At 37.9% G+C, this 19,513-nt stretch overlaps 1 protein-coding gene across 3 annotated transcripts in view; it reads right to left on the bottom strand.

The window, feature by feature from the left end:
- Positions 1-19,513, bottom strand: part of WASF3 (WASP family member 3) — a 123,989-nt gene that overhangs the window by 12,169 nt on the left and 92,307 nt on the right. For all 3 annotated transcript variants that reach the window (XM_025875308.2, XM_025875307.2, XM_073894754.1), the window contains exons 4-6: positions 7,508-7,642; positions 5,238-5,391; positions 2,130-2,247 (exon numbers count right to left, since the gene is read on the bottom strand). In XM_025875308.2, coding sequence (XP_025731093.1) covers positions 2,130-2,247; positions 5,238-5,391; positions 7,508-7,642 — 407 coding nt within the window. The remainder of the gene's footprint in view (positions 1-2,129; positions 2,248-5,237; positions 5,392-7,507; positions 7,643-19,513) is intronic.

The following is a 19,513-nucleotide window of genomic DNA, read 5'->3' on the forward strand; positions in this document are numbered from 1 at the left end:
CACACACACACGTGCGCACAAACCGACTGTGAAAAGGGTTCACAGTGATGCATTTGTACTCCAACTACACTGGCTTTGTATGAATGTGCCCAACTGTCTCCTAGCCCGGGATGATCCTAGCTGCTTCTACCTCAAACGCTCCTCGATTCTGAAGCACCCCACACCTCCTCTGCCCCCAACTCCTCCAGCATCCCCTCATGCACGCATGTGCATGCACGCACGCGTACACACACACACACACACACACACTGACTCTGCTTAGCTGACTTCTGACTCCCCACTGTTGGAACTCAGTGAATGACACCACTTCACCTACACGGTTACCTGCCCCCCCGACCTTGTCACCTCACCCACCGTACGCCATACTTTTCCTTCACAACATTTACTAGGCACTGTAACTACACACTTACAACTACATATTTATTTGCATCATTTAAAAAATGTTTTTTAAACCAGCAAACTAAGGAAACCAAGTTCAGAAACAATGGATTTCTCATCCCCAAGTTTTCTAAACTAACTTTTCCTTCAGAGAGACTTTTCAGCTCCAAACTGAAAGTAACCTGCACTTCTGAAATCCTAGGAAATGAAGGATAGCTGGTTCCAGTTTCTATTCCTACATAATAAAAGCATATTTGTATTAGAATTTTCAAAATTCTTTCCCTCTTTATGAGTTCCAGTGGGCCGCATGATTACTTAATGTTTGTTTCCCCCACTACATTGTAATCTCCGTGAGGGTTATATAAGTGAGTAAGAAATTCTTATCAGAATTTTATGCATTGGAGGAATGTGTAATGAGACAAAACAGCCAAGGAAATGGCATAATTTTGAAGACATGATAATCATCCATAGACTAAGACTGTTTTCCCCTGAAGAACACTGCTGAAAAAATTAGATACTTTTGCTTAAAGTATCACTGAGAAGGGAAACCTAGAAGACCATTTAAAAGGACAGGCAGGTTTTAAAGGAATATATTCTTAAATCCCTGTTAGTATAAAAAGGTATAGGGACCAACCAGCCTCTAGATATGTTTCTTTTCCAGTCAAGAGATTAGGATCTTTCTTTTCTTCACTTAAATACTTTATACTTTCTTCACTTGAATACTTTTCCCCTCAACACTCAGCAGCTCTTCCAAGATTTTCCCATTCATCTCCCCACCCACAGTACAAAAAGAGAGCATGAATAATCAACCTTTACAATTCTTTCCTGGATTTCGGAGGGAACATCTTACACTTGTAGTCTCCAAACTGTTTCTATGTTCCCTTTCTTAAATCCTGTTTTCAAATCTCAAATTCTCTTCCATCCCAAACTGTTGCTTCTATGGGGCCAGTACATCAAGATGCCTCCAAACACTAAGGTCACTAACCCACAACATGCTAAGAATTTGTCTTAATGAAAGCACTCTAAGATTTGTCAAGCAAACCAGGTGCTCATTTTTAAAAACATAGTTTACATATAAAAGTCTTAGCAAATATTTGCCTTTGGAGAATTAACTCTCAAGAGGTTAAGTCTAATTTCTGGGTGCTAAAGAGGGGAAGTTCTTAAGATAGAAGTCCCTAAACCTGGGCAGAGTGTGATTATTCTTCCAAGAGTGCTCATAATGTGGATGTTTCTCAACCTTCAGACTTGCAAGTCACTTGCCTACTACACCCCACCAAAAGGAATTTCATTTTTTGGTAAATACTATGCCCTAAATGTACAGATCACACACGCTTTCAATCCAATATGAACATCTATCTCCCTAAGGTGTTAATTATAGTGAGATGGCAATGCACCAATTAAGAATGCTTTAAAGAGATGAGAGCAGGTCATTATATCTGATATGAAATGTTGACTGCTTTGTTAAATTTAAAGAGCAGGAGAAAAGTTATAAAACATGGTTACAAACAAAACTTCCAGTCACTACTTCTATTCAAGCAAAACAAGTAGTAGGGAACAGATCAGGCAGTGTTTACTGAAAAATAGTATTACTGTGTTAGACTGAACTGCCAGTATCTTCATGTAAAAAATGAAACCTGTACTTCACTAAATCCAACATCTCAACCATTTACATAAAGGACTTACTGACTTATTTCTAAACAGGGATCCCATTTAAACATCGATTCACAAGTTCCCGTACTAGAATTATTTACCTTTTGACGCCTCTTCTCCTTCCTTTTGTCTTCTGTGTCCTGCAGCATTTTTTCTTTCCAGAGATCAAAGAAATAGGAAGGATCAGTGTAGAACTTCAGCCCATCCTTTTTATCATCTCTGTAAATCAATGTAGCACAAGTTGGGGGAAAAGGCTGTTAGACATTTTCATGTGGGGTGAATATTCACTTAATTTAACTCATGAGATGGTAACATCTACATGGGGCACTTTGTCCTACACATTAAGTCTCTCTGGATCTCCTTGTTTGGAAAAAAAAAAAAGGGTGAACATGCAAGAACAGCAACTTTTCTAGAATAATTACATAAAAAGCACTCTTGACAATTCAGATTTAAGTACAGAAAAGTGCATCAAAATCACAATATGGCTCATAAACAATGATATCTGATACCTCAATTATTTCAGGAAATGGTTTGTTTATTCCAACAGGAGTCATACATAGAGATGAATGGATTCTTGGTGTGTATATATTCACCTCTACTCTGGAGCTTCAATATTATCAGGATAAAAATTAGTAAGGACGCTGTCCCTTTTATCAGGTTGGCCCAACATCTATAAATTCAATTCGGAAAGAAGCAAAATGTTCCCAGTGTATTAGGTGTGATGGAAGGTGAAGTAACCCACAAAGAGAATTCACTCGTGGCATTTCACTTTCAAGTCCTGCTACAACCACCGTGGTCTAAGGACTATTTCAAGGATTTATATAAGTTATTCATCTATCATAAAACCAATACAAATCCCAAGCTGTAATATAAATCAATAGGAAAGCTCAAAATAATCCTAACACGAACTAAACGCTCTATACGACTAATGCTTTAAAAAAGTATCTGGCCTGTAGATTACCTTCAAGAGGAAGCAGAGCATTTACATTTCAATTCAGTGTTTCAATAAGTCATTTACGGCACAGAGAAAAGCAAAATGAAATGAGGCACAGTGAGGTGAGCATAAGAAAGAGTTTATGCCCAAACAGTCAAAGAAAACTAACTGAATGAGTCCAGGGGAAAATCCTGCCTGCTGGTCCCTGATGTTCCTGCTATGCCACGTTCATCACAAACGAAGGCCCAGGTTCCTATAGGTGTTACTCTGGCCCCTCAACCACCTGAAAATCACTAGCCATGGCAATTCACTTTACACTTCAATCTTTATTACTTGAAACCCTTCTTTTCCTTTCCAAGTTTCCTAACTGATAGGAGACCTGCATTATAGAGATTTTATTAATAACATTACTGTGAAAAATATAGCCTCCCAAAGATACCAGGCCTTCTGAATGGATTGAAGATACAGAAAAGCTGAACAGTAACTTGCTACAAAATTTAAGACACAAAATGCACAGTTACTTGCTACAAAATTTAAGACATATAAAATGCAGTTTTCTTAAAAAAGGGGAGTTAATACTTTAGCGAAGGCAGAAGCTCATGTCAATAAACAAATATTAATCTCAACATAAGAATATAAGCAGCAATGTCCTATGTTGATAGCAACCAAATACTTCACTTTCCAGTCATGTTGTCATGCTCATATATTAACACGGTCTTCAGTGTTTTATATACCTCAAATACTACTTTATTATCAAAAAGTACATTTGAGTTAGCACAGCTATTCTTAAGCACACTATTAAAAAGTCAGACATTTTTATTTTCCATTAAACTGAATATACACATATAATATATATGAAAGTCAATTCATTTTTTATACAATTAAAATTTGTCTATCACCACAAGTATCTAATCATGATCTCAATTCATCAAATATAAGTGGTCCACTGAGTTTTCTAGGCTTTTTCCTTTAGAACAGAATATTTACTGAGGAAACTTTCTTAGGAAAGTTTTAACAGGCTTGCCCTTGGGGCTTCTAGTGCTAAATAAAACTGAAATTGCCCCCTCCCCCCAAAATGCCTATTGAATGAAAGCAAAAGTACAAGATAGAACATCAGGCTTACAATACTGCTACTCATGTAGATCATTAATTTTTAGATGAGTGTGCTAAATAAAACTTCCAGAAAAGCATACTCCTAGAAAGCTGTGGCCCACTGGCCCTCTCCCATCATAGTTTCCATGGGCTTTCTATTACATTTTCTCTCCGTGCTGAAAGAAAGGGATGCTGCTGGAACTGCTGCTTTATTAGCAGAGCTGCAACAGAGGGTGGGTCCAAACACCTCCCTTTAGACCCTAAGAAGGAACAGGAATTCAGACAAAAAAACCTCAGGGCACTCCCTGAGAAGGACCAAAGGCCCAAGATGGTGGCACCAGAAACAGAGAACCCACTCGATGGTAAAGGGAGTCTGTCAGCCAGCGGAGCTAGTCCTGCGGGCTGTGAGGACACCCGCCACCACAGCCTGTGCTCATCAGAGGCTGAGGGCATGAGCTTACCTGGAGGGCAAAGGCGGAGAGGAACAAGCTGTACGATGAAGGGCAGTGAGAAGGTATATGGAAAAGGGAGACGGGGATGAAGGTGACAAAATATGGAAAGAAAACCCTAATGTGGTAAGAGGTAGGAGAGGTGTTTTTAACAAGCATTTTTAGTTCCTTAATTAATTTTTTGCACTACTGATTTTCCATTCCTATTCTGGAAAGTTTGGTCCTGATACCGTGTCCCACCATTTTAGAGTAACAGGTTAATTTGTTGACTGTATTATTCACTCGTAAAAACCCCTATTGCTGCAGCATACCTTTTTCTGAATTAAATAACAAACGTCCCTGCAGTGCTGAAATGCTGAGAAAGGTATTTCGCTGCATTATAAATGAATTATGCAGTTCCTTTCAAATGGACTTTGAATATGAGGAACAACATAAGCACACATAATACTATGCAATGTGTCCACTTCTACTTCAAATGTCTACACTCAGGTATCTACAAAAGTAGCTACCTACTACAGATATCCACCAAAGCTAACATTAGAGCTCATACTTCTCTTGGTGAGTTTATCTCTATTTTGAAATATTAAACCTTTAACAATTCTGTACTGGTAAACTAATTTTGTGGCATATAATACCTGCGATTATATTCAGTTTGAAAAACTATGTCCACAGCACTGTCCTCCTTCCTCAGCTTATCTAGACTAAAAAGGCACTGGGAATACATGAAGCCATACCTGTATGGTGTAAGGATATTCAGAGGAGGTGGCTTATCACTCTGGTTGTAAATGTCAGCAACGGGATTAGGAATGCTGTTCTTTGAAACCACCTGCTGGTCTTGGACTGTGGAACTTTTGAAAGCTTTTTTCATGTTGATATCCTGTAGTGACACTATTTAGAAAAAAGCCCCCCAGGTTGAGTTATATTGAAATATTTTTAACTGTTTAGCAATAAGTCTCATTTGAGACACAATCACAAATAGAATTTATGATTCTAGAATAGCAAAATCATGTTTTTATTGTTCATTTAAAACCATGCTTACATAGCATGTACATTCCTTCCTTCTTATAAATAACAGCTGTCTCTATAAAATGAAGACAAATCACGTCTTTTCTTCTTCTGTAGTGAACTAATTATTTCTCTGAACTTAACATTAGAACATCATTCTTTATAATAGCATTTTTCAGAAACCACGCAGGAATATAGTTCAGTATAACAGGCATGTAAACACAAAGGTTTGGGTATCCTGGAGGAAAAAAATATTCAGTTAATACCAGCTGAATGTAATACATGTAGGCAATACGTCTGTAAAAAATACACAAATGTAAAAAATGCATGAAGTTCTCCTGACACTAACATTAAGGAAAGATGGCAAGGCTTTTCAAAATACGTATAGTCCTAGAAATTAAGTAGCAGCATATAAAACTACACTCAAGGGTAAGAAAATCAGGGCTGATTATACCTATTTCTTGTGTTTGTGCAACACTTCACATCTCACGTATTAACTCATCTAACTTTGACAGAAGCTTTTGAATTGGGCAACCTGGTCCATTAACCCACTTGACCAATGAAGCTGAGAGCTGGGTGTTAAAGCGACTCTTCCAAGATCACCCAGGGAGAAAAGGCAGACCCAAAATAGAACACAGATTTCCTAACTTGGTCAAATGTTTTTTCTACTATAAAATCCATGCAAAAGACAGAAATCAGGTAAATCTTGAGTGGAAGGGATTTTAAGGATATGAGATATACTGTAAAATCTTAAGGACTCTAGTGTACAGATTAACCTTTTCCAGCACAAGGTTTATCACTGGTTTTCCAATTGCAAGATCCCACAAAGAACTGAAGGAAGATGAATAAACACTAAAAATCATTTGTGATACCAATGTGAAAATGAATGACTGGCTTAAGATGCTAAAATTTCTTATCTGAATAGACCAAATAGCTATCCAAGGTTTTACTTTTTTCAAATAAGATAAATCTTAAAAATCAGATTAAAGAATGTATCATAATGGATATTAAAATTTCAATGCTCTACATTTTTGTTAAATTTCTAATTCACTAATACTGATCTTTGAAAAAGACCTGAATGGGAGTAAACACATTTTTTTAAATGATGAGGGATGAATTCCCTAAAACACTTTTAAAAAAAAATAAAACTTCCATTTTTTATTACTACTACTATTGTTAAGTCTAGTAGAAAAATCATATACTAAGACCATTTTAATGCAACAAAAGAAATCATAACTACCACTATATAAAGGTAAAAATAATTAACCTGAACATTTTTCTCAAATAAATATGAAATGCTGTATCTTCTACTTTTTTTGCAGATTTTTTTTTCCAGTGTAATCTCAGTCTCTCATCCAAAAGATACAGAAAGTGCAATCTTTAAAAAGGAGTTGCTGAATTTTCATTTTATTGAAACTGTCACAATTTCAGGGTATATCCTCAAAATGATTATCAGTTACCTACACAGTGCTTACCACTTTTAACTTTACTTTACAACCATGACACCTAAAGGCCATCAGTAAATGCTATTTCTTGAGATGTTAAATCAGCAGGATCACCACGATTATTTACAGGCATCAACCCCAACAAGGGTAGCAGGTGGACACCTTCACTCAGTCACGTGGGTGTCTGTATCACCCTCCCTCTTAGTTGGACCACATCTTTGGAGTGATTCTGTGATTTTTAGGTAAGAAAGTATCTTTAAAAGAATCACCAATGACCTAAACTAGGGTTTCTAATACCAAAAATATTCAAAGAATTCTATAAAACAAATACTATACGTGTACATTTTTAAAAAGAGAGTATGGATGGCATCTATGAGGCAAACAAGACTCTAACTACCTTACCCAATATTGTGCCCTCCCCAATATTCTTCTAGAAAGGACAAGATGAAGTATCAGTACACTACCCCAAGGAAAAAGCAGTGATTACACTGCAATTAATTACTACCGTCTTGTCACCATCACTTCTAGCTCATTGCTTTCATGCAATTACCTACCTTCTTCCACTGTTGAATCCAGCTGGGTAACTTTGACAGCAAGGCGATCAATTCTGTCTTGAAGAGAATTTGCTCTGATGTAGAAGTTGTTAGCCTCATTAAACAGCTCACCAAATATGTCTTCAGCATGTTTGCCTAGAGAAGAAAATGAATGGAGAAGGCCATCTGTTAAGAAGTGCTGAAGCAGCCTTCACACGTTCTCGCCAATGCTGATTACTGTCAACATGTAGGATTTTGTGCAAATGATTATAAAAATAGTGTCACAGTCAAGGGTCTTTAGAACTTCTGAAAATGTATTGTGGATATTAACATTTATCTGAAATTGACCCAAAGTTGTATAGTTTTAAAATACCCCAGGGAGTACAGCACTTTCATTTAATTGCTACATGAGCTATCATGCAAGTTGTTTCCCATTAAACTTCTTTGGGAAAAAAGGACTTTCATTTTGCATGCTTTATGAATAAATAAAATCTTGGGACCTTAATCTTCTTTTTACTTCCCAAGATAAATAAATCATTTTGGTTTCTAAATTTGAGATTTTGCTTCATTCACCATTAGAAACGTTGTGTCTAACACTCTCCAATGGCACGAAACTGTTCTAATTCATATTTTGAAATCTAAGGATATAGTGCTGACTCTGGCACTCTCTAAAAATCAATATTTTGTATTTGGAGTTAAATTTTCTGTATGGATTCTTGTGAGTGCCAGACACAACTACTCCCACTTTTCTTAAAATGAAAAAAAAAATTTCTGAAAAGATAGAAGTACCTGCTTGAATTTCCAAATCCTAACATCATTCCTTTATTCATTCAACAAACATTTAATAACTGTCTACCCTGTGTGTGCAAGGCTCACCTGCATCGTATCTCCTCTGCCAGAGAGAACCACTTTTTAAAAAATAGACTAATTTTAAGAACAGTTTCCAGTTCACAGCAAAACTGAGCAGAAAGCACAGAAAATTCCCATATAATCCCTGACCCCCCACTATCAACATCACACACCAGAGTGATGCATTTGTTCTAACTGATAAACCCACACCGACACGTCATTACAGCCAAAGTTCAGTTTACATTAGGGTTCACTCTTTATGTTATACATTCTATGGATTTGGACATATGTATAAAGACATGTATCCACCATTATAGTATCATATAAAATAGTTTCACTAATAAAAATCCTTTATGCTCCACCTATTTATCACCCCCCACCCCCCCCATTCAACCCCTGGCAACCACTGATTTTTTTTACTGTCTCCACAGTTTTGCCTTTCCTAGAATGTCATATAGTAGAAATCATAATTAATTATAATCATATTCACTTAGTAATAAGCATTTCAGGTTCCTCCACATTTCTTCATGGCAAGACAGCTTATTTCCTTTTAGCACTGAATAATGTCCCACTGTCTGGATGTACCACAGTTTGATTATCCATTCACCTACTGAAGGACATCTTAGTTGCTTCCAGTGTTTGGTGGTGATGAATAAACATCCGTGTGCAGGTTTTTATGTGGACATGAGTTTTCAACTCACCTCGGTAGATACCAAGAGGCAAAACTGCCACATTGCATGGTAAGAGCATGTTCATTTTTATAAGAAACAAACTGTCTTCCAAAGTGGCTGCACCATTTTGCATTCCCACCAGCAACAAATGAGAGTTCCTGTTGCTCCACATGCTCATCAGCATTTGGTGTTGTCGGCTTTCTGGATTTTAGCCCTTCTAAAAGGTGTGAAGTGGTTATCTCACTTTAATTTGCATTTCCCTGATGACAGATGATGTTAAATATCTTTTCATATGCTCTATGCCTGTCATCTGTACATCTTCTTTGGTGAGATGTCTGTTCAGGTCTTTTGCCCATTTTTAAATCAGGTTGTTAGTTTTCTTGGTAATGAATTTTAAGAGGTCTTGGTATATTATGGATAACAGCCTTTTATCAGATTATGTCTTCTGCAAATGTCTTCTCCCAGTCTGTGGCCTGTCTTATTCTCTTGACAGTATCTTTCACAGAGTCCAAGTTTTCAATTTTAATGAAGTCCAGCTTATCAAGTATTTCTTTCACTGTGGTGCCTTTCTTTGGTGTTACATCTAAAATGTCATCACCATTCCCAAGGTCATCTGGACTTTTCTCCCATGTTACCTACCAGGAGTTTTATAGTTTTATGTTTAGGACGATGTTGCATCTTGAGTTAATTTTTGGCAAGGGTTTAAGGTCTGTGTGTAAACCTACCACTTATCTCCATTTCTACCAATTTATCACTCAAATGAGAAGAGAACCTAAATCTTCTGGAAAGAATACTTAAAGCCAGAATCACCATGATGTTTTCACAGTGCTTTACAATTTATACGGTGCTCTGATATCCACTTTCCAGACTGCTGTAATTCACAACATGGCAAATTGTGAGAGTAAGAACCATGCTTGTCTATTTAGTGTTGCAGCCCAGCCCTAGAACAGTGCCTCCTGACAAACGCCTGTTCGATGAATGCACCAGCTCATCAGGTCAACAGTGAGTTACTGCTTTCATTTTCCAGATGACTAACCTGACCATCGAAAGATGATCTGTGGCTAGTAAGTGGCAGTAAGAGATGAAACAAAACTGTGGTCTTCTAACTTCTAATCCCTTGCTTTTATCATATACTTCCCTGAACTTCCTTGCCTAGAATTAGCAACTTCCATGAATTATTTCAGGCCATAAGCCATTTGCTAATTTCCTGTTTACTTAATGAAATGGACTGAAATATTTGCTGCATAAATGGTCACTCCCAGACAATGGATGAACATTTCTTGTGAATCTAAAAGCAATATAATTTCATAAACTCTCATGGTGTAACTGTCCTAACAAGAGGAACTTCCTCTTAAACAATGAAAGCAGTAAAGAAATCAATAAAAACATCTTGTATCTAAAAAGTCATCCCTCCTGCCAAAAACGGAAGAGGGATCCCCAAGACTACTGATTTCAGCAGAGCAGTAAATTGTTTCTCTTAAAGCCTGGCATCTATTGTATGGTCCTCTGGAGTCACTTAAAATTCTGCCAGCAGTTTCCACTCCCACCATATATAAAGTGGTTCCCAAAAAGGCAAAGGAATAAAATAAAGTCTTCTCACAAATTATATGTTTTTCAACTCAGTAACTAGATGTGGTATCCAGAATTAATGTTTGTTCACTGGCTTATAAACCCTTTCCTGAGTGCCGGACTTGTGTATCTAATTAGCTCATGAACATCTCCATGTTGACATCCTATAAAGAATCCCAAATGCTGTACAAATTCCAATAGGAATTCATTTTCACATTAACTCAAACCTGCATCCCCGTGTGGAAAGGCATCAACCAACCCAAAATGAAACCCAGGCAGAAACGGAGTCATCTGTGATTGCTGCCTCCCACTACAACTCACCGAACACCAAACCTCAGCACTCGTCTCTCCCCAGCACCCCTGAGCTAATACCTTCCCTGCTTCCCTCCTGCCCTACATAGATCAACAGCTTTGGGCTGTTTTGCTTTCAGGTTCACTTCCCACCCTCAAATCTATTCATCACACCGCTGCCAAATGATCTTTCTTAAAGAGAGATCTGACTGTCCCTCCTATTCAAATTCTTCATTGCTCCCTATCATTCTCAAGATAAAATCTAGGCCTCTCAGCAGGGCGCAGAAGGCCCTGTGCACCTCTCTTCTGCCCTTCCTTTGTGCTCTGGTCAAAATGAACTGTTTGCAATGCCTAAACCCGTTCCCCTTTCCCACAGATCCCGTTATTGGTCTGCACTTTTAAATCCCTCCCTTGCTTTGTCACCTCACTCAGAATAAAAGCCAAAGGCCATGGGAGGCTTATAAAGTGATTTAACTCCATTTACCCTGCTGGCCTCATCAACTGTCATCCTCTCCCTTGCATATTCCACTCCACCTACACCGTCTCCTTGTTCTTTCTCAGACAGGACAATCGTTCTCGCTTCCGGTCAGGTGTTTGCATTTCCTGTTCCTTCTCCCTGGACCATTTTGTCCCAGAGACTCACAGGGTCTGGTCCCTCACTTCATCCAGATCTATACCCAAATGTGACCTTCTAAGTGAGACACCTCTAGCAACCTGAGCTAAAAGTGCCATCACCTCATATGAGGATTTTGAGAAACAAGACAGAGGATCATAGGGGAAGGGAGGGAAAAATGAAACAAGACGAAACCAGAGAGGGAGACAAACCATAAGAGACTCTTAATCTCGGGAAACAAACTGAGGGGTGCTGGAGTGGAGGGGGGTGGGAGGGATGGCGTGGCTGGGTGACAGACTTTGGAATAGCCTGCTTTCATCCAGGGTATGTGCTATGGTGAGCACTATGAATTGTGTAAGACTGATGAATCACAGACATGTACCCCTGAAACAAATAGTACATTATATGTTAATAAAAAAATTTTTAAAAAAGTGCCATCACACACACCCTTGTTCCCTCCCTGCTGTATTTTTCTCCTTAGCACTTATCACCATGCTATAATTGTACACCTGTACTTATTCATCTTGTTTCCTGCCTGTCTCCTTCCACGAGAATGTACGATCCAAGAAGACAAGGACTCTCCTCGGTTCTGCGCACTGCTTTATCAATCCCCAAGGTCTAGGACATGCCTGGCTTATAACAGGTGCTCAAAAAGATTTTGGAATAAATGAATAAAAATGCATTAACTTAAAACCAACCCTTGAGGATGCAGATAGGGGTCTATAAGATCAGATGCCTCTCTCTGTGTTCCCACAATACCTTAAGTATACCTCAGTCACAGGACTCTTCACATAACCTGAACATTGTCTTTGCATAAGTTATTTGAGGGTATGAGCGATGCCTTTTATCTCTGCATTGCCTGTGCTGAGTTAGTGCTCAGTGAGTACCTCCTGAATAAAAAACATATGATCTCTTCCAGTGTTTTCTTGTTAACAAGTAGACAACCAACAAACCCTCCCTGCCCAAGTAAGTTTGGGAAATGCTGGGCTAAAAAGATTAAACATGCTTCTATGCCTGGGGGTATCTCAAATCTTTAATACGCTAATGTGCAATAGGAATCTGCAAGAGATGCATCTAGCACACCATGTTTTCAAACTAACGGGGCCTGGAAACACCTAATAACATCCTTTGGAACTACTGTTTTATGACACCCATTTAGGAAAATGACTGTCCCTTCAGTTGGATGATCTGTAGACAGAGTACCATGTTCCAAACAGTTTATATCCAAGACTATCAGTTGTTTATTTGGATTATCAGTCATGGTCAAAATGTAGCCAACTAATTTTTCTCTATTTGCCCATTCACAGTTTAAAAGGCATATTCCAGTCCATTCCCCTGCTCCCAGAAAAAAATCCTTTCCCTTTCCCTTCAGTTATGCAGACATCTAATTAACAGGGACAGCATATATCACCAAGAATACAGGAGTATACACCAGCACCTCTTGCAAAAGTCACACCAGCATTCTTAAAGCACAGCAGCTATTGTTGAGAACCACACTCTGCTAGATGCCATACAAGTTGAAAAGGATAAGTAACATGTGTCCTTTACCTTCAATGCTTAAAATTAACTCTATTTGGAAAAAACAACAACATGCAATTGACACTGTATTTCTATAAAAGTTCTCAATTTATAAAAAAGAAGCAGAAATTAAGGACTCGTACTTAATCTTTTACCAGCTGCTAGAAGCTAACAAGTGACTAAAGAAAATGGAAGAAACTATTTCCTGATGAACAAAAATAAAATGTTGCAAATTACAGTACTCAGTTTTGCAAATAGCAACTTATTTGAAAAGCTTAATTTTACTCACTCTTTCAATGGCAAGTCCATTAATAGCTAAACTAAAATAATTCTGAATTGAATTAAAGACCATGCTGAGGTAAGTGCAATTTACTCATTCTTTACTGACAAAGGATCCACTTACTGGTTTATTAGTACCGTTATCAACTCACGTCCAAGTACGTCAGGTTGAGAAGTATGCCTCTAAACTGCCAAAGCATTCAAAATTATGCATGGATTTTCCATTTTATTTAAAAGCAAAAATTTACTGGAAACAACTACTGTGTCTGATAGGAGTCCTTTCTGTAGAACAAGAAACCAGTCATAACAAAGTCCTTCAGAAATTTTAATACATACATCTAGCACCTGGATCTTGACTGGTGAGATTTTGGCTTTTCATTCTCCTCTGAAAGTAACAAGGCTCCTTGGAGAAATGACTGATTCTAGGGCTACGGTGGAAAAGTACAAGATGAGCTTAGCATACCTTGCTGTGCTTTTCTAAAAAAGTCCAGAAGTGCTCAGAGAGTGGCAGATACATGTCACAAAGGACACAGGAGCCAGCCCGGAAGGGCTCCCACTGGCCAAATAAGGGAAAATGTAAGCATCAAAATAAATAATAAAGACAACGGATTACAACCCACGGAATAAAACAGCAATCCATGAATTCATATGTATGGATATAAATGAATGAATGAATGAATGAATGAATGAATGAATGACAAGGAAAGAAGTGAAAGCACTTACAGCAGAATTCCAACTAATACATGTAGAAGAAATTAGGGAACAACAAAAATCACCATTTTGTAACCATCACAATAGTGTTTGGGGCAAGAATCATCAGTGGATCCTAGGATTAGTGGAGAAAAGTGGATGAAAGCAGGCTATTCCAAAGTCTCAAGATGTTTCCCCATAAGACACTTATTAATTAATTACAGAGGGAGACAAAACTTTAATTACGGAAATCTTTGGACAAAACAGGAGGGGAAGAATGAAGGGGGGGAAATCGGAGGGGGAGACGAACCATGAGAGATGATGGACCCTGAAAAACAAACTGAGGGTTCTAGCGGGGAGGGGGCTGGGAGGATGGGTTAGCCTGGTGTTGGGTATTAAAGAGGGCATGTTCTGCATGGAGCACTGGGTGTTATATGCAAACAATGAATCATGGAACACTACATCAAAAACTAATGATGTATGGTGATTAACATAATAAAAAAGAGAATAGAATAGTATTAGATTTATTGAAAAATTAAGATTGTACAGAGAGTTCCCATACAATTTATACACCATTTCCCCTATTACTAATGTCTTACATCAGTATGATTCCTTTGTTACAATAAACAAATCAATGCTGATACCAAAAAAAAAAAAATTACCGACATTACCGTGACTGAAAACAAAACGTGACTGAAGTCCTCATGGGCAGTTATGGGGCAGGCAGAGAATATGTGCTTTGAGAAGATATGCACTGAGAAGGATGTGTCATCACTCTGTCACAGCCCTGCCAATATCCTAAATCTAATCATCAGGAAACATCAGAAGACCCAGACTCAGACATTCCAGAAAATGGTCAGTTCCCTTTTAAAATGTCAAGTCATAAAGTCAAGGAAAGTTTGAGAAACTGTTCCAGATTAAAGAAGAGAGTTAAGGATATATATTTACTAAACATAAAATACATAACATTAAAAATACAAAATACTAAATATATACATGTATGTGTGTATAGGAGAAAAGAAAGCAGGAGGAAGAGTCTCTGAGAAAGAGAAAATGTGGTAAAATAATATACAGGTGAAAGTCTGAGAATTCTCTCCTGGTTTTGACCTTTTATAAGTCTGAAATCATTTCAAAATAAAAAAGTTAAAAAAGAAACTTCATTATAGTGTTTGTAGTAAAGTCCAATTACCACTGAATTCCATAAAATAGTAAGTTATAATTATTGGGCCCTAAGGTTTTTTCCGCCCTTTTTAGAGTTTTATTTTTTCTACCATGAAAGCAATCCACGCTTATCAGAAGAAATATAGGAAACACAGAAAGGTAAACAATGGGGAAAATGGGCCAAAGTCCAATCCAAGGCATCCACTGCTAACATTCTGATTTCTTTGTCTTTGTTGCGTTTATAAGTCCGTGTAAGACAAAAAAATATAATATATACCCTGATTCTTACTGAAATCTGTTTGTGAGTATAAAAGGAGTATGTGCTCGTGGCAGAAAATCTGGAAAACTCAGAAAAATAAAAAGTAAGAAATGTCACCCATAGATAACCACAGTGAACTTTTGTGTATACTTCTTTAACAATATTCTTTCTGGCATTTCGTAAGAACTAAGAAAATACAGGTTGCTTATTAAGCATATTCAGTTTACTTAGCAAATATCTAATAAGCACCCACTGTGTACCAGGCACCATTGTAGCTGCTTAAAGAAACATAGCAGTTAACACAGCCACAAAGTTTATTTTATACACAGACAACAGACGAACAGGTATCACGTGATGCTAAGTGCTATGAAGAAAATACGACAGTGAGGGAGCAGGGAGTGTAGGACGTGGCTGGTACGTAGGTGGTCACAAAAGACCAGGGAACCACGTAGATATCTCAGGGAGGAACCTGCCAGGCAGAAGGCAGAAAGCCGGTTGGTGTGGGAAGGCAGTCTCCATAGGTCAATATGGCTGGAATCCAGTGAAATGGAGGGAAAAGTGGTTAGAAGAAAGCAAATGAATAAATCCCTTCCCCGTGGAGCAGAGTGACGAGTAGAGCAGGGAGACCAGACAGGAGGATGCTGTTGAGCAGAGACGCAGCGGTGGCTCAGACTAGAACAGTGGCCGCAGAGGGGCCAACCGCTGTACAGATTTGGTACACAGTTTGAAGATATCTGGTAAGAGAGAGAGAAGACACAAATAAGAACTGGAAGACTAGAGTTCTCATTTGCTAACAGAGAAGAGGGGAAGAGAGGGGAAAGAAGTGATTCCGTTTTAGACACGTAGAGTGTGAGGCGCCTATTAGAAATCCAAGTGCAGATCTCTTGTACGCAGTTGTATACACAAGCCTGAAATCTCGGGGAGAGGTGAAATGGAAGACGTACATCAGCGTAAAGATGGCGTTTCAAGCCATGGGACTGGATGAGGTCACCGAGTGAACGGGAGTGGGCAGAGAAGGGTGTCAATGACCGAGCCTTGGAGCACTCCCACATGCAGAGGTTGGAAAGATCATCAAAGGAGACTAATAAAGAATAGCTTGTGAGGGAGGAGAAACACCAGAGGGTGCTGGCCCAGAAGCCGGGGAAAGAAATGTTCCCCAGACTTGCGACTAAGCACTGGACTTGGCAATGGGGACGTCACCGGTAATGCTGACAAGCACAATTTTAGGAGTGGATGGGACAAAATCTTAATGGGGACAAGAGAAAATGAAGAAGGTAAAGGCAATGAGGATATGAATGTTCTTTCAGGGTATCTTGCTGTGAAGGGGAGCAAGAAATGGGGAAACAGGTAGAGGATGGTCTGAGGTTTAGGTCAGGAGATTTGTCCATATATTAATATTTGGTAGGCATGATGTAGATGGAGTGTGGGGAGGGGTGATGCAGAAAAGAGAGGGTGAACACAGTCCCGGAGTGAGCATGAGGATGTGGGGTCCACTGTTTTTGACAGAAACACTATTGCTCACCATTTTGAAGGAGGGTGAGCAGGACACATTGGTACAGAATATATCAGCAGACTGAGCTGGCAAAAGGCGATTGGTTGTTTCTCCTCTGACTGCTTTTATTTTCCCAACAAAATAAGAAGCAAGTCACCAGCTCAGAGGGGGAAGTTTGAGGTGGAAAGAAAGATATGAAATAGGCACTCTAAGGGCAGGAAAACTAATTAACAAAGGAATTACAGCAGGATTGCTGAGCAACATTGAGAGCTCACCTGAGGAATGTGCTCATGATTTTAACTCTCTCTTCTTCTCACATGAGCATTTAAAAGTACAAATTTCCCTCTAAGCACTTCTTTAAATAAGTCCCACAAATACATGGTTCATTATCACACATGTTAGAAATAGTTTCTAATTTCTTTCATTTCTTCTTTGACCCAAGGATTATTTTAAAAGATATTGCTTCATTTTCTAATATGTCAGGATTATCTAAAAAGATTATCATAATTACGGTCTCATTACCACCATACTCTTTATGATATCAATCTTTCAAACATATTATTTTACGGCTGAGCTTATGTTCATCTTGGTGAACATTCCATGTGAACATTAAAAGAATGTATATTCTAAAATGTGGGAGTTCAGTGTTCTATAAAGGTCAATTAAATCAGACTGGTTAGTAGTGTTGTTCAAATCATCTATATTCTTATAGACTTTTGTCTATTTTTATCATTCGCGGAGAGGTTTTTGTTAAAATCTGCAATTGTGATTCTGCGATGTCTATTGCTGTTTCTCTTTTTTGGTTCTATTTTTATTCCACATTCTTTAAAATTAAAATTTTTAAATTGTGAGTTCTTGACAAATAGACTCTCATCACTATGGAACCTCCTTCTTTACCTCTGCTTTATAGTTTACTTGACATTAATAGTCACATCAGCTTGCTTATGCTTTATGTTTAGTTTACATGGTATTTATTTTACATTATTTTATTTAAATGTGTCTTCATCCTTAAAAATGCAAGTATTTTAGTCTTGCTTTTTTACCTAACCTGATAAGCTCTGCCTTAAATTTTAAGTGGGTGTTCAAAAGGTTTCCATTTAATGTAATTCTTGATAGGGCTGGGTTTAATTCTATCACCTGGGTATTGTTTTTCCATTTGTCCTTTCTGTTCTTTGTTCCTTCCTTCTTCCTTTCCTGCCTTCTTCTGGGAAAATCAAATGATTCTCTTAGGGTTCCATTTTATCTCCTCTATGCATTATCCTAGAGGTTGCTGGAAATTAAAATATGCATTCTTAATTCATCATGATGTACTTTCAAATAATATAATATTTTGTAAAACAAGGTAAAACACAACTATATCATTCCATTTACCCCCTTCTACCCTTACAGTTCTCACTGCCATATATTTTAATTTCACACAGGGTATGAACTCTACAATACATTTTGAACAGTCAGAAGGCTTCTAAACAAATAGATATAAATACATAATTTTTAATGAGCATTTATATTTACTCCCATATTTACTTTTTCTGTTGATCTTTATTCCTTCTTGCAGATCCAGGCTACTATCTGGTATCGTTTTCCTTCAGCCTCAAGAATTTTTCTAGCATTTTTTGGTAATGCAGATCTACTGAAGACTTAATTCTCTCAGATTTTATCTAAATAAAATAAAATATGGCTTTCATTTCCATTTCACTTCAGTTCATTCATATTTCATTTCGGGTCTTGTTTCTGATGAGAATCAGCGGTCATTCTGAACACTGCACCCTCCCTATATGCACTTTTCCCCTCTTGCTTATCATTTTCTCTTTACCTTGTTCTTTTAGTAATATTACTATGAGGTGACTCAATGGGATTTTGTTTAATTTACACTTCTTGAAATTTGCTAAGTTTCTTGAACCTGTTGGCTGGTAACTATCATCAATACTCAAAAACTCTCATTCATTATTTCTTCTGCCTTATTCTTGCTCTATCTTCTTCTCCTGGGACTCCAATTACCTATGTATTAGCCCCTCTGATATTGTCCCACATTTTGGATTCTCTGTTCTTTTCTATCTCATTTTCTCTTGCAAATTAGTTTGAGTAATTTCTATTGGCTCATCTCCAAGCTACTTCTGCTTCGACAGTCTTCAGTTGGGCCCACTAAGTGAATTCCTTTACTTCTGATACTGGGATTTTCAGTTCTGTTTCTTTTTTTTTCTCTTTAGTTTCCATTTCTCTGTTGAAATTCCCTATTTCTTCATGCATGCCATTCACCTTTTTTTACTCTGTCCTTCAATGTGTTTTTTTTAACACTTTCTTAGAATTATTTTTTTGTTATGTTATGTTAATCACCATACAGTGCATCATTAGTTCTTAATGTAGTGTTCCATGATTCATCATCTGCGTACAACACCCAGCGCTCCATGCAATACGTGCCCTCCTCAACACCCATCACCAGGCCAACCGCTTTCTTAGAATTTCTGTATCTCTGCTGACATGAACGCATCTATTTCTAAATGTTGTCTACTTTTTCCATCAGCATCCTTGACATATTCATCATAGCTATTTTAAATTCCTGGTCTGATAATTCCAACATCCCTACTACATCTGACTTTGGTTCTGATGCTTTCTCTGTCTCTTCAAATTGTGTTTT

The sequence above is a fragment of the Callorhinus ursinus genome, unplaced genomic scaffold, assembly GCF_003265705.2.
Source record: "Callorhinus ursinus isolate GAN/ISIS: 27379988/994484 unplaced genomic scaffold, GSC_fseal_2.0 scaffold7, whole genome shotgun sequence".
Taxonomy (NCBI): domain Eukaryota; kingdom Metazoa; phylum Chordata; class Mammalia; order Carnivora; family Otariidae; genus Callorhinus; species Callorhinus ursinus.